At 45.9% G+C, this 12,500-nt stretch overlaps 1 protein-coding gene across 6 annotated transcripts in view; it reads left to right on the top strand.

Moving 5' to 3' along the window:
• The window catches only part of ccdc88ab (coiled-coil domain containing 88Ab), a 58,506-nt gene that overhangs the window by 8,409 nt on the left and 37,597 nt on the right, over positions 1 to 12,500 (top strand). For all 6 annotated transcript variants that reach the window (XM_047816074.1, XM_047816076.1, XM_047816077.1 and 3 more), the window contains exon 4: positions 12,022 to 12,091. In XM_047816074.1, coding sequence (XP_047672030.1) covers positions 12,022 to 12,091 — 70 coding nt within the window. The remainder of the gene's footprint in view (positions 1 to 12,021; positions 12,092 to 12,500) is intronic.

Consider the following 12,500-nt stretch of genomic DNA (forward strand, 5'->3'; position numbering starts at 1 on the left):
CACACACACACACACACACACACGCACACACGCACACACACACGTGCTTCACCAAAGCCTTAATACACACACACACACACACACACACACACACACACACACACACACACGCTTCACCAAAGCCTTAATACACACACACGCACGCACACACACACGTGCTTCACCAAAGCCTTAATACACACACACACACACACGCGCACACACACGTGCTTCACCAGAGCCTTAATACACACACACACACACACACACGCACACACACACGTGCTTCACCAGAGCCTTAATACACACACACACACACACACACGCACACACACACGTGCTTCACCAGAGCCTTAATACACACACACACACACACACACACACACAGATGTGCTTCACCAGAGCCTTAATACACACACACACACACACACACACACACACACACACACACACACACATGTGCTTCACCAGAGCCTTAATACACACACACACACACACACACACACACACACACACACACATACAGATGTGCTTTACCCAAGCCTTAACACACACATACAGATGTGGTTGAAGTCCTTGTTTCTGTTGAATATTGCACACAGAGGGACACTTTGATTTGAAGGTGATTGAATCAGTGGTGAAACTCGACAGACAGTGAGGGGACGATGAGGTCAGGGGATGATGAGGTCAGGGGATGAAGAGGTCAGGGGACGAGGAGGTCAGGGGACGATGAGGTCAGGGGACGATGAGGTCAGGGGACGATGAGGTCGGGTGACGAGGAGGTGAGGTGACGAGGAGGTGAGGTGATGAGGAGGTCGGGTGATGAGGAGGTCAGGGGATGATGAGGTGTGGTGATGAGGAGGTCAGGTGATGAGGAGGTCAGGTGACGAGGAGGTCAGGTGACGAGGAGGTGAGGTGACGAGGAGGTGAGGTGACGAGGAGGTGAGGTGATGAGGAGGTCGGGTGATGAGGAGGTCAGGGGATGAGGAGGTCAGGTGATGAGGAGGTGAGGTGATGAGGAGGTCAGGGGATGAGGAGGTCGGGTGATGAGGAGGTCGGGTGATGAGGAGGTCGGGTGATGAGGAGGTGAGGTGATGAGGAGGTGAGGTGATGAGGAGGTCAGGTGATGAGGAGGTCAGGTGATGAGGAGGTCAGGTGATGAGGAGGTCAGGTGATGAGGAGGTGAGGTGATGAGGAGGTCAGGTGATGAGGAGGTCGGGTGATGAGGAGGTCAGGGGATGAGGAGGTCAGGGGATGAGGAGGTCAGGGGATGCTGGAGTCACACTCAGAAGCATGTTGAATTAAATCCAGATCAAACACAAATCCTTAAAGCTTGATAAACATCTCTGAAGCACTGGAATGCTTTATTACGTATAAATAAAACATCATTTTTCCTGCTACATCACAGCGAAATCCTTCACAGCACTCGTTACACTGCTAAATAAACTAGTCTTAATCCCCTTATTTCACAGCAATGTTTCAACTGATACCTTCTACTTTTTATCCCTTTATAGTTACACTTAATGTGGTCGTTCTAGCAGCTGTAAACTCAGCCGACTCACTTTCTCTCTCTCTCTCTTTCAATCTAAATAAGATTTAAAAAGAACCTAAACTCGACAGTTGCTGCACTAAAACTGGAGACTCCTTCCATCGAATCAGTCGACACCTTCTGGCCAATCGACAGCGTTGATGTGTGGTTTCTGAGAACTTTACTGTATGTCGCGTGTAGGATTCGGACACGGTGTAACACGTCGCGAGTCGACGCTGGAATGTGAGGAATGTGGGAAACGCTGGAGGAATTTCTCCAATTATAGAGTGAAGACACGTAATAACGGTCCGTGTCGATCTGTACCTGGGAATTCCAATGGCAGAAAGTTTATAACCTCAGAAACATCAGAGCATATATTTTCTGGGGGCATGGTGGCTTAGTGGTTAGCACGTTCGCCTCACACCTCCAGGGTCGGGGGTTCGATTCCCGCCTCTGCCTTGTGTGTGTGGAGTTTGCATGTTCTCCCCGTGCCTCGGGGGTTTCCTCCGGGTACTCCGGTTTCCTCCCCCGGTCCAAAGACATGCATGGTAGGTTGATTGGCATCTCTGGAAAATTGTCCGTAGTGTGTGAGTGTGTGAGTGAATGAAAGTGTGTGTGTGCTCTGTGATGTGTTGGCACTCCGTCCAGGGTGTATCCTGCCTCGATGCCCGATGACGCCTGAGATAGGCACAGGCTCCCCGTGACCCGAGAAGTTCGGATAAGTGGTAGAAGATGAATGAATGAATGAATGAATTATTATTATTTCAATGCCATGAACTCAAGACGTCAGATCGGATCGATACTAAACACACCACAATGGTGTTGAGTACTTGAATCTGATTGGTCAGAAGGTAACGTGATGTCATAATATCATCGTCTCTTCGTTCTTCTCTCCTTCTTATTTCTTATCAAATCTCGGTCTGTTGTAGTGTTCAGCAGTGTGTTTGTCGTCTGTTAGAACAAAACCTGGGAGTGTGTTGGACTCGGCGATGTCCGATTTGCTCTGCTTCATGTGATTCGAGGGCAAGAAAGTGATTCGACTCTGAATCGACTCACTTAGAATGAATCGAACGTGCGCCGCTAAACTGATCCAAAGGACCGAGCTGTAGAACCGGAGTCGTAAAGAACCCAAAGAGAATTAAGGATCCGATCCTTCATGAAGCAAGCGCCAGCTCTGTGTTCCTCAAGCTCAGGTGATGTTTTCTGACCAGTGAGTAAACTGGAACTCGAACTCAAACACACCAAATATTCACTTCGCTCAGATTCAGACTCGCCTTAGAATCTGACGCTCTGTCACTTTCCTGCTCCGAGAAGCTTCCAGGAATCCCAGCTAAAGTAAGTAAACGTCGGGATTAATATGGAAGGAGCTTGACGCTACCTGAATACGCGAGCGGATTAAAGAGAGACGAGTCAGCACAAATCCAAACCTGCCAATTAAACCGTCCTCTGATGCGCCTGTGGGACGCGATAAACCCCAAAAACCACAGAGACTCCACTCGAACCTTTGTCACTGTAGAGCTTTAACGTCTGCACGGCCGAGTAAAGATAAATCTGAATAAGCTGAAGCATATTTCCATCATAATGGCTGTATAAAACCTGCGACTCTGTCATTCCGTCTGCTCCTGATGTGTTTTTAATGGATGCAGGCGTAGGACTTCCTCTCTTTCTCTCTCTCTCTCTCTCTCTGTCTCTCTCTGTCTCTCTCAGTCTAGACGCACAACTGCTAAAACAATCTCATGCTCGAAGTAATGGATCTCATCGGGTGGAGCTGGCGGAGGACCAGTGGCTCGGCTGGGAAAATGACGCTGTCTAAATAATGCATGCTGCAGAGACACAAAATGTCCTGACTGGAAGATTTCTACATACCAGGAGTGAGCGGAATAATTGGAATCAGATCAGACGTTTTGATTGGTGATTATTTCCAGCACTCTGGCGGTAACGAGTAAAGCTAAAAATATGTCGATGGCGATTTATATTTCTTGATTAAAGGCGGGGTCTCCGATTTTTGAAAGCCAACGTCGACATTTGAAATCACCAAAACAAACACGCCCCTAACCCAAACGGGTCCCACCCCTGTATCGGTAGCTCCGCCCACACGTACATACGTAACCCAGGCGACTAACGGAAAGAAACGTGTCTTTATCATAGCTGAAGGGAAGAACAATACGATTGTAGATAAACAAACAAGCAACAATGACACACAAGCATAATCATGTAAAGGACAAAGGCATATATTAGTTCTGTGTAACAAAGCAAAACCAACGTTACTCACCTATCGAGAAGGAAAAAAGCGCCTCGGCGTCTTAAGTAAAGTCGGCCACATATTCACAGGTCGGAGTTTCCCGAGTCGATAACTCCTGAGCTAAACGCTGTTACTACACAAAACGCGGTTGTAGCTGCCTCTCTACATTACTACGATAGAAAAGAGGTGTTATTTGTGTAGTAACAGCGTTTAGCTCAGGAGTTATTGACTCGGGAAACTCCAACCTGTGAATATGTGGCCGACTTCCTGCTCCTTCAGTTCTCTCCAGCGCTGGAAAGCTGATCCTATATTAACACGTCCTACTTCTTGTCCTTATCGTAAGTCTTTCTTCTCTTTCTTTCTTTGTTTTTATCCTCCATGTCAATGTTAAAACCGCTTTCTGCTAATGTCACACACGCGCACTGAACACTCTCTCCACCCATATCGACAAGCCCCGCCCCTTTCTGCTCATTGGCTACACGTTTGTTTTGATTTTTGTTTATTATTCGGCCCGACTCAGTTTTCTGAAACATTTCTCAAAAATCAGAGACCCTGCCTTTAATTACAGACTCTTAGTTGAGTTTAGCTGCGTTTCATACGAGAAGCTTCACTTCCACGTTCACGCACTGCTAGGGTTCAACCTTCTCGATCTGACGACCTATCGATCACCGAGAACTCCACGCTCCTCTTCTTGTAGCTAGTGCGTGATGCTAACCACAAACTCTTCATCCTGATTTGAACATTTTAGATTTAACGTTATTTTACATTTCTGTTTAGAGATCCCACAGCGTACGCTTGGGTTACGTCGAATAATAATATGGCATCCGTTAAGTAACCGAGAACTGGATGAAAGATCTGCGCGATCACGCTGGCGCTGAGGAAGAAAACGCAAAATGTGTCGCGCGGTAAACTCCGATTTCACCTGATAACAAACTGACTGAAGAGTTTGAATATGATCATGAACTCTACAGAAATGTGGAGCTCCAGCATGGTACTAGGGAGAAGTCTGTTAGCGACGCCTCCAGTGAGACGTCTGGGGGTTTGTTGAACAGCAGTGAGGAGACTCCGAGGTGCTGGTGGTTGTGGTGTCGAAACAATGGGACATTATAGGACCTTTAACTGGGAAAAGAGGCGGAGCTTCTGATGTGGTCTTTCTCCTAAACATTATTTTATGCATCTTCAGAAAACTCTTTACTTTATTTCTCTCTCTCTGTCTCTGTCTCTCTCTCGCTCTCTGTCTCTCTCTATTTCTCTCTCCTATTTCTCTCTGTCTCTCTCATCTCTCTCTCTCTGTCTCTCCCGCTCTCTGTCTCTCTCTATTTCTCTCTCTGTCTCTCTGTCTCTCTCTCTCCCTCTGTTTCTCTCTCTATGTCTCTCTCTGTCTCTCTGTCTCTCTCTTTCTCTCTCTCTCTCATCTCTCTCTGTCTCTCTCTCTCTCTCACACACATCTCTCTCTGTCTCTCTCTCTCTCTCTCTCTCTCTCTCATCTCTTTATCTCTCTCTGTCTCTCTCTTTCTGTCTCTCTCTGTCTCTCTCTCTCTCTCTGTCTCTCAAATCTCTCTCTCTCTCTCTATCTCTCTCTCTCTCTGTCTCTCTCATCTCTCTCTGTCTCTCTCTCTCTCTCTCTCACATCTCTCTATGTCTCAAATATCTCTCTCTCATCTCTTTGTCTCTCTGTCTCTCAAATCTCTCTGTCTCTCAAATCTCTGTCTCTCTCGCTCTCTCTCTCTATCTCTCTCTCTCTCACCTCTCATCTCTCATCTCTTTGTCTCTCTCTCTCTCTCTCTCTCTCTCTCTGCTCTTGTTTTTGACCGTGAGATGAACAGAGCTCCTTTCTCGACCCGACCCTCAGGCAGCAGAGCACGAGCTCTGAACACGACACGCTTCTAGTTTTTTTGTTTTTTTTCTCCTTTGGACTGTTTCTTTTCTTTTTTATGCTCAGCAGTTACACAGACTTTTCCCTACTCGAACACTCCGGGCTGCTTTCATATAAATATAACTGCATCTGTGAGCCTCGCTCCTGCCTGCCTTTGGAAAACACAGCAGTTTGTTTAGGGGGTTACGTAGCGGCCGAGTCGCACAAAGAGCCGCCTGTTACACGTCCAGTCTGAAGCACAGCCAGCGTTCAGGGGCAGTCTGTGTTTTTTACCCCAAACTTTGAAAGATGTTGTTTGTTGCCACTGAGGAGGTTTTTATGTTGTTTTTTCTGCAGTTTTAACATCAGGATTAGTTTATAGCTTAATATTATTTTTATTCTGGCTTTAATTTTAATAGCAAAGTAATTTTATTGTTAATTTTAATACCTAATATTAATGACGTTTCAGTATTTTACCTCAAAGAATAAAAATAAGAAAAAATAATAATAACAAATTCCCATAATAACTATGAGTGATGCACGAGGATAAAATATGTTAAAAGTCTTCAAAGTTTTTGAAGCTAAAATCAGTTTATATTCAGTCTTTAATTTACACAAAGCCTTTAATTCGAATAGTTAAAGCTGTATTTAGTTCAAATATTTTATAGCTATAATTTTTTTTATTTAGACTTGAGTTTTTAATTCAGTCTTTAATTTCAGCTGAAGTTTTAATATTTATATTTAGCGATTAATTTTAGTAGCCAAATGGCATTTTTATCATAGTGGTTTTAGTAGCTCCAGATTCTTTCATTCAGTAACCAAGATTGATGTTTATTCAGGTTTTAGGTCTAGTTTTTATAATAAAGCTTATTGGCAGTAAACTAATAACACATTATAACACATTAAGAGATTGTAAAGTGGAATAAAACAGTGGAGCTTTTTTGTGGAGTCGAGTGTTTTGGAGCCCTTTGTTTTGGAGGCGGTGTGTGTTTGTGTGTGTCTCTGTGTGGGTGTGCTTGTGTGTGGGTGTGTGTCTGTCTGTGTGTCTGCATTACTGTGTGACTGTGTGTGTGTTTGTGTGGGCATGCTTGTGTCGTTGTGCCTGTGTTTGTGTGTCTCTGTTTGTGTGGGTGTGCTTGTGTCGTTGTGCTTGTATGTGTGTGTGTGTGACTGTGTGTCGGTGTGTGTCTGACTGTGTGTGTTGAAGCGTTTGCTCTCTGAGAGCACATCAGTTTATTAGGGCATGGGCTGCATGTGGAATAGCTGCAGGCCAAATTCACTTACACATACAGGCCAGTGTGTCAAAAACACACACTAACATCGATCTGCTGGGGCTGAGCCTGCCCACACACACACACACACACATACACACACACACCGGACACATCAGAGTGAACAGAGTGTGCACTGTGAGGATGACGATGACCGGCTGCTGTTTTCGCTGTAAACTGCTGCAGATTTTGCCTTAAATTGACACCCATAGTGCAGCGTGAGCTCAGAAGAATGAATTCTCTATGCTAGCCGCTAGTCAGGACCAGCTAGCATGCTATTATTAAGTTTTTAAAGATGGAGTTTTACCTAAGGTTAAACTTATACAGTAAATGTCATCTCGCTCTTCTGTTGTCTGTATTCTTGTGTCAGTTGCATTTAAACACGGAGCAAATGACTAAATACCGGATTACGTAATGCTGGTTAACTCCACCCCTTTTTAACCGAATAATTTATTCAGAATCGTAGCTGACACTGCAAAATATAGAAAACGTGAGATTTCACCGTGCATTGAGTTATTTTGTAAACAAAAAAAATAATAAAATGAATCAAATTGTTTTCAGTTCAGAGATTCAACTCCATTCCAACTCGTTTCAGTTCAGAGCCCCCGAGCATGGTCACAGGGCCGCAGATACTAGCCGCAGTGTGTGTGTGTGTGTGTGTGTGTGTGTGTGTGTGTTTGTGTGTGTGAGGGTGTGAAAGAAGTAGTGAGACTGTGAGAAAGACACACACATAGCACAGGGTGAATAAACCTGACGGTGTTGCCATGGTGACCACGACGGGTCTGCAGAATAGACGTGATTCAGATCGTTAACATTCTTTTTTTTTTTAAGGACGACACACGATCAGTCGCCTCCTTGTTCGTGCCCTTGTGCACACGTACACACACAACTAGGATGAAGAGGAAAAGAGGCCCCCACACACACACACACACACAAGCCTCAGAGCTGCAGCTGCATGCCTTGACTCCTCCCTGCTGCTTTGCCTCGGCTGCCAAACAGCACTTAAACAACATATAATCCACATCCGTTGAGAATTTGGCCGGAGGTTTGTACCTCCGATCTTCGCTTCTCAATTCACCATCTGTAGGAAGCCAAATGATAATGACCGGATTACAACAGACTTCCGGCATTTATCTGAAATTAGAGCCAGTCCTCAAGGTCGTTAGGAGTGAATTAGGCGTCAGGTCTTCGCTGCGTGAGCTGAAGATGCAGGCAAAACAAAACCTGACACGTGCGGAGTTTGGACATGTGCCAAATGATTCTGCATAACAGAGGACAATAATAGCAGAGGAAGTCTGCTTGTTTGGTCTGGGGTTATTAATTATAGTGTGTTACGAGTTCATGCTGCATTACCATGAAGACTTGAAGGCTAATAAACCCAAAAAAATCTCAGCTGGCATTAAAACAATTCATTTAAATCATTTTAATAATGGAATCGATTTTCTTTTACTGAGACTGACGCACACAGGCCACGCCTCCTTCACTGAGACTGACGCACACAGGCCACGCCTCCTTCACTGAGACTGACGCACACAGGCCACGCCTCCTTCACTGAGACTGACGCACACAGGCCACGCCTCCTTCACTGAGACTGACACACACAGGCCACGCCTCCTTCACTGAGACTGAAGCACACAGGCCACGCCTCTTTCACTGAGACTGAAGCACACAGGCCACGCCTCTTTCACTGAGACTGAAGCACACAGGCCACGCCTCCTTCACTGAGACCGAAAGACACAGGCCACGCCTCTTTTACTGAGACTGAAGCACACACAGGCCACGCCTCTTTTACTGAGACTGAAGCACACACAGGCCACACCTCCTTCACTGAGACTGAAGCACACAGAACAAGCCTCCTTCATTGAGACTGAAGCACTGGCCACGCCTCTTTTACTGAGACTGACACACACAGGCCACGCCTCCTTCACTGAGACCGAAGCACAGGCCATGCCTCCTTCACGGAGACTGAAGCACACAGGCCACGCCTCTTTCACTGAGACTGAAGCACACAGGCCACGCCTCTTTCACTGAGACTGAAGCACACAGGCCACGCCTCCTTCACTGAGACCGAAAGACACAGGCCACGCCTCTTTTACTGAGACTGAAGCACACACAGGCCACGCCTCTTTTACTGAGACTGAAGCACACACAGGCCACACCTCCTTCACTGAGACTGAAGCACACAGAACAAGCCTCCTTCATTGAGACTGAAGCACTGGCCACGCCTCTTTTACTGAGACTGACACACACAGGCCACGCCTCCTTCACTGAGGCCGAAGCACAGGCCATGCCTCCTTCACGGAGACTGAAGCACACAGGCCACGCCTCCTTCACTGAGACCGAAGCACACAGGCCACGCCTCCTTCACTGAGACTGAAGCACATAGGCCACGCCTCCTTCACCGAGACCGAAGCACACAGGCCACGCCTCCTTCACTGAGACTGAAGCACACAGACTGTATTTCTTTTTTAGAGCAGAGTAAATTACACTTTTATCACCTCTCTTTTTACTCAAATTCTGAATTAGATAATCTGTCAGCAACAGCAATGGTCACTGTAAGAGATCTCATACACACACACACACACACACACACACGCGCCGCTATTGTAGCTACACACATAACCTTCATCTCTCTGCACACACACCTGTCAGGTCATGTTTACAGCAAATCTTACTTTCTAAACGCTGTCTCACAGAAATGAACACACTTCACCTCCTGCTCGTGTGTAAACACTGTAAATAAAGCTGAGCTCAGTGTCTGTGTCGTCCTGTAAACCTCGTACCTCGAGCGTACGGACACCAGAGCATCAACACTGAAGCAGGAAAGGAAGGAAGAGACGTAAAAGAGACAGAACGACCAGCAGCTCTGCGTCGGGGGCTTTTCTTCTCACTTTTACAATTTACACTTTTAGTGTCAGGAATTTTTTTTACACTTTTTTCCTCTTTTGTAAGGAAAGATGTCACGGTGAGCAGGAGACGAAGAGCAGCTAGAAATCATCCTCTTTCTCTTTTTTAAGCTAAAAGTGAATTGGCCTGTGTGCTTCAGTCTCTGTGAAGGAGGCGTGGCCTGTGTGCTTCAGTCTCTGTGAAGGAGGCGTGGCCTGTGTGCGTCAGTCTCGGTGAAGGAGGCGTGGCCTGTGTGCTTCAGTCTCGGTGAAGGAGGCGTGGCCTGTGTGCTTCAGTCTCGGTGAAGGAGGCGTGGCCTGTGTGCTTTAGTCTTGGTGAAGGAGGCGTGGCCTGTGTGCTTCAGTCTCGGTGAAGGAGGCGTGGCCTGTGTGCTTCAGTCTCGGTGAAGGAGGCGTGGCCTGTGTGCTTCAGTCTCGGTGAAGGAGGCGTGGCCTGTGTGCTTTAGTCTTGGTGAAGGAGGCGTGGCCTGTGCGCTTCAGTCTCGGTGAAGGAGGCGTGGCCTGTGTGCTTCAGTCTCAGTGAAGGAGGCGTGGCCTGTGTGCTTCAGTCTCGGTGAAGGAGGTGTGGCTTCTTTCACAGTCTTTCAACATTAAATTAATTAAATTAGATCATTTTTCTGCATCGAAACAGAATTTTTATATTTTTATATATTTTTTTACCCTGAATCATTATTTACACTTTCAGAATGTCTCTAAAGGAAAGATACACGTGGTTGTTCACACTTCTGTTCTGTCTCAGTGTAGAAATACCTAAAGTTGTGTTGAATATTAAACTTTGGGATGTCGTTTTCTCAGGTCACAGTTTAGCCTTTATATCCTTCTCTATTTTTGGTGTTTCAGTTGCTAGCTGATGGGAATGTAGCTGACTCACTAGCTGCTAGCAGTCTGCACTCGTCTCACACACACACACACACACACACACACACACACAGACCTTCCTCGCTCTCTCACTATATTTCATCTGCTGGAATTATATTATTGTTGACTTCTGTTTGTCTGGACGTTTTCTAGTGACTGAGCAGATTCACTTTCCTTTCATAGTGCAAGAGCTAGAAAGTTCATTAAATACAGATTAGGAATCGTGTGTGTGTGTGTGTGTGTGTGTGTGTGTGTGTGTGTAATCTTTTGCTCTGCTTGAGGGAAGCTGTGAGGGAATGACCTTGGTGCCAGAAAACTAAACTGGCGTTAGCTGGAAATTCTCCAAACACTCGTGCAGCCATGAGGAGCGTTTTACCGTTACATGCTTTATAATGACCGACTTTAACTCACCACACCTACTGGATACAAAAATGATCAGATATACAGTGTGTAATCTCTAGAAGCAGACCGAAACATCCACCGCCGCTTTCCTTTTTTCCTGCTTTTCTCGATCTTTGAAATCCGAGATGTACCATTTTTTTTTTTTTTTTTTCTTTCCCCAAGCGACTCTGAGGCTTCAAAAAAAAGCTATAAACCCACAATAGACTGCTTCGAAAAGTCTATATTTGATCCAGAAAGCTTCTAGTTGCTTAACTCAGCCCATTTTTAACCACTGGAGCTTGGAAAAAATTCCCTCACATGCCCAAAAAAAGATTTTTTATTTCAGTATTGGAAAGAAGTCCCAGAGGGACACACTGTCGGGCCTCAGACGCCTTACGCCCCGGTGAAGGAGTCAGCGGGAGTTTTCTTTTGTTTTATAAAAGCATGCACTCTTTTTAATGCATTATCGTTTTTATAGGAGCAGCTGAAGATTTTACAAAATGTATATAATTGGTGACAGTGAGATTTTTTAATGGAGTCTTTAGTGTTGGTGATTTGTATCTCACTAAGAGACAAAGTGAAAGTGGACAATTTGGACCTTTGTGTGTCTCAAGATTTAAACTCACACCTCTGATAACTGCTACATGTGAAAGCAGACTTTTAACTCCCTTGTTCCTGGAACAGCTTTCATCAGTGTGACTGCTGAAAGCTTTTCTGTGTGTGTGTGTGTGTGTGTGTGCGTGTGTGCGTGTGTGTGTGTGTGTGTGTGTGTGCGCGCTGATGTAGACACACAGTCTGAAGAGGCTGTTAAAGCACTTGGTATTGATCAGCGGTGGTGAATCACTGACAGCTGAATATGTGCTGACAGAAGCAGCAGGTACACACAGCTGAGAGAGAGCAGGAGACTCGGGCTGATTACTGATTGTGTGTGTGTGTGTGTGTGTGTGTGTGTGTGTGTGTGTGTGTGTTTGTGTGTGTTTGTCTTTTCTCTTTGTCTTCAGGAGACCCTGCAGCAGCTGGTAATGATGCCTTTGCCCAACGTGCTGGTGCTCGGCAGAACCCCGCTCACCGGTAGGAGAACTTCCTCTCACAAACTAAGGGTGGTGTGTGTGCGTGTGTGCGCGTGTGCGTGTGTGTGTGCGTGTGTGTGCGTGTGCGTGTGTGTGTGTGTGTGTGTGCGTGTGCGTGTGTGTGCGTGTGCGTGTGCGTGTGCGTGTGTGTGTGTGTGTGTGTGCGTGTGCGTGTGTGTGGACATATTCAACCTTTACCCTGATTGATTTCATGACCGTCAAGCACCGGCATCAGAACATGGAAAATTGTACTGGGTTTATGGTTAAAAGTACTGAAAATCTTATTAGTTAAAGATTTCATGTTCATGTGCCTCAATATTGCAGTGCCTCAGTATCTTTAATACATTATTATGTCAGTACCTCAGTATTCTAGTGCCTCAATACATCTTTACCTCAGTGCCTCAGAATCT

The sequence above is a fragment of the Tachysurus fulvidraco genome, chromosome 7 (assembly GCF_022655615.1).
Source record: "Tachysurus fulvidraco isolate hzauxx_2018 chromosome 7, HZAU_PFXX_2.0, whole genome shotgun sequence".
NCBI classification, from domain to species: domain Eukaryota; kingdom Metazoa; phylum Chordata; class Actinopteri; order Siluriformes; family Bagridae; genus Tachysurus; species Tachysurus fulvidraco.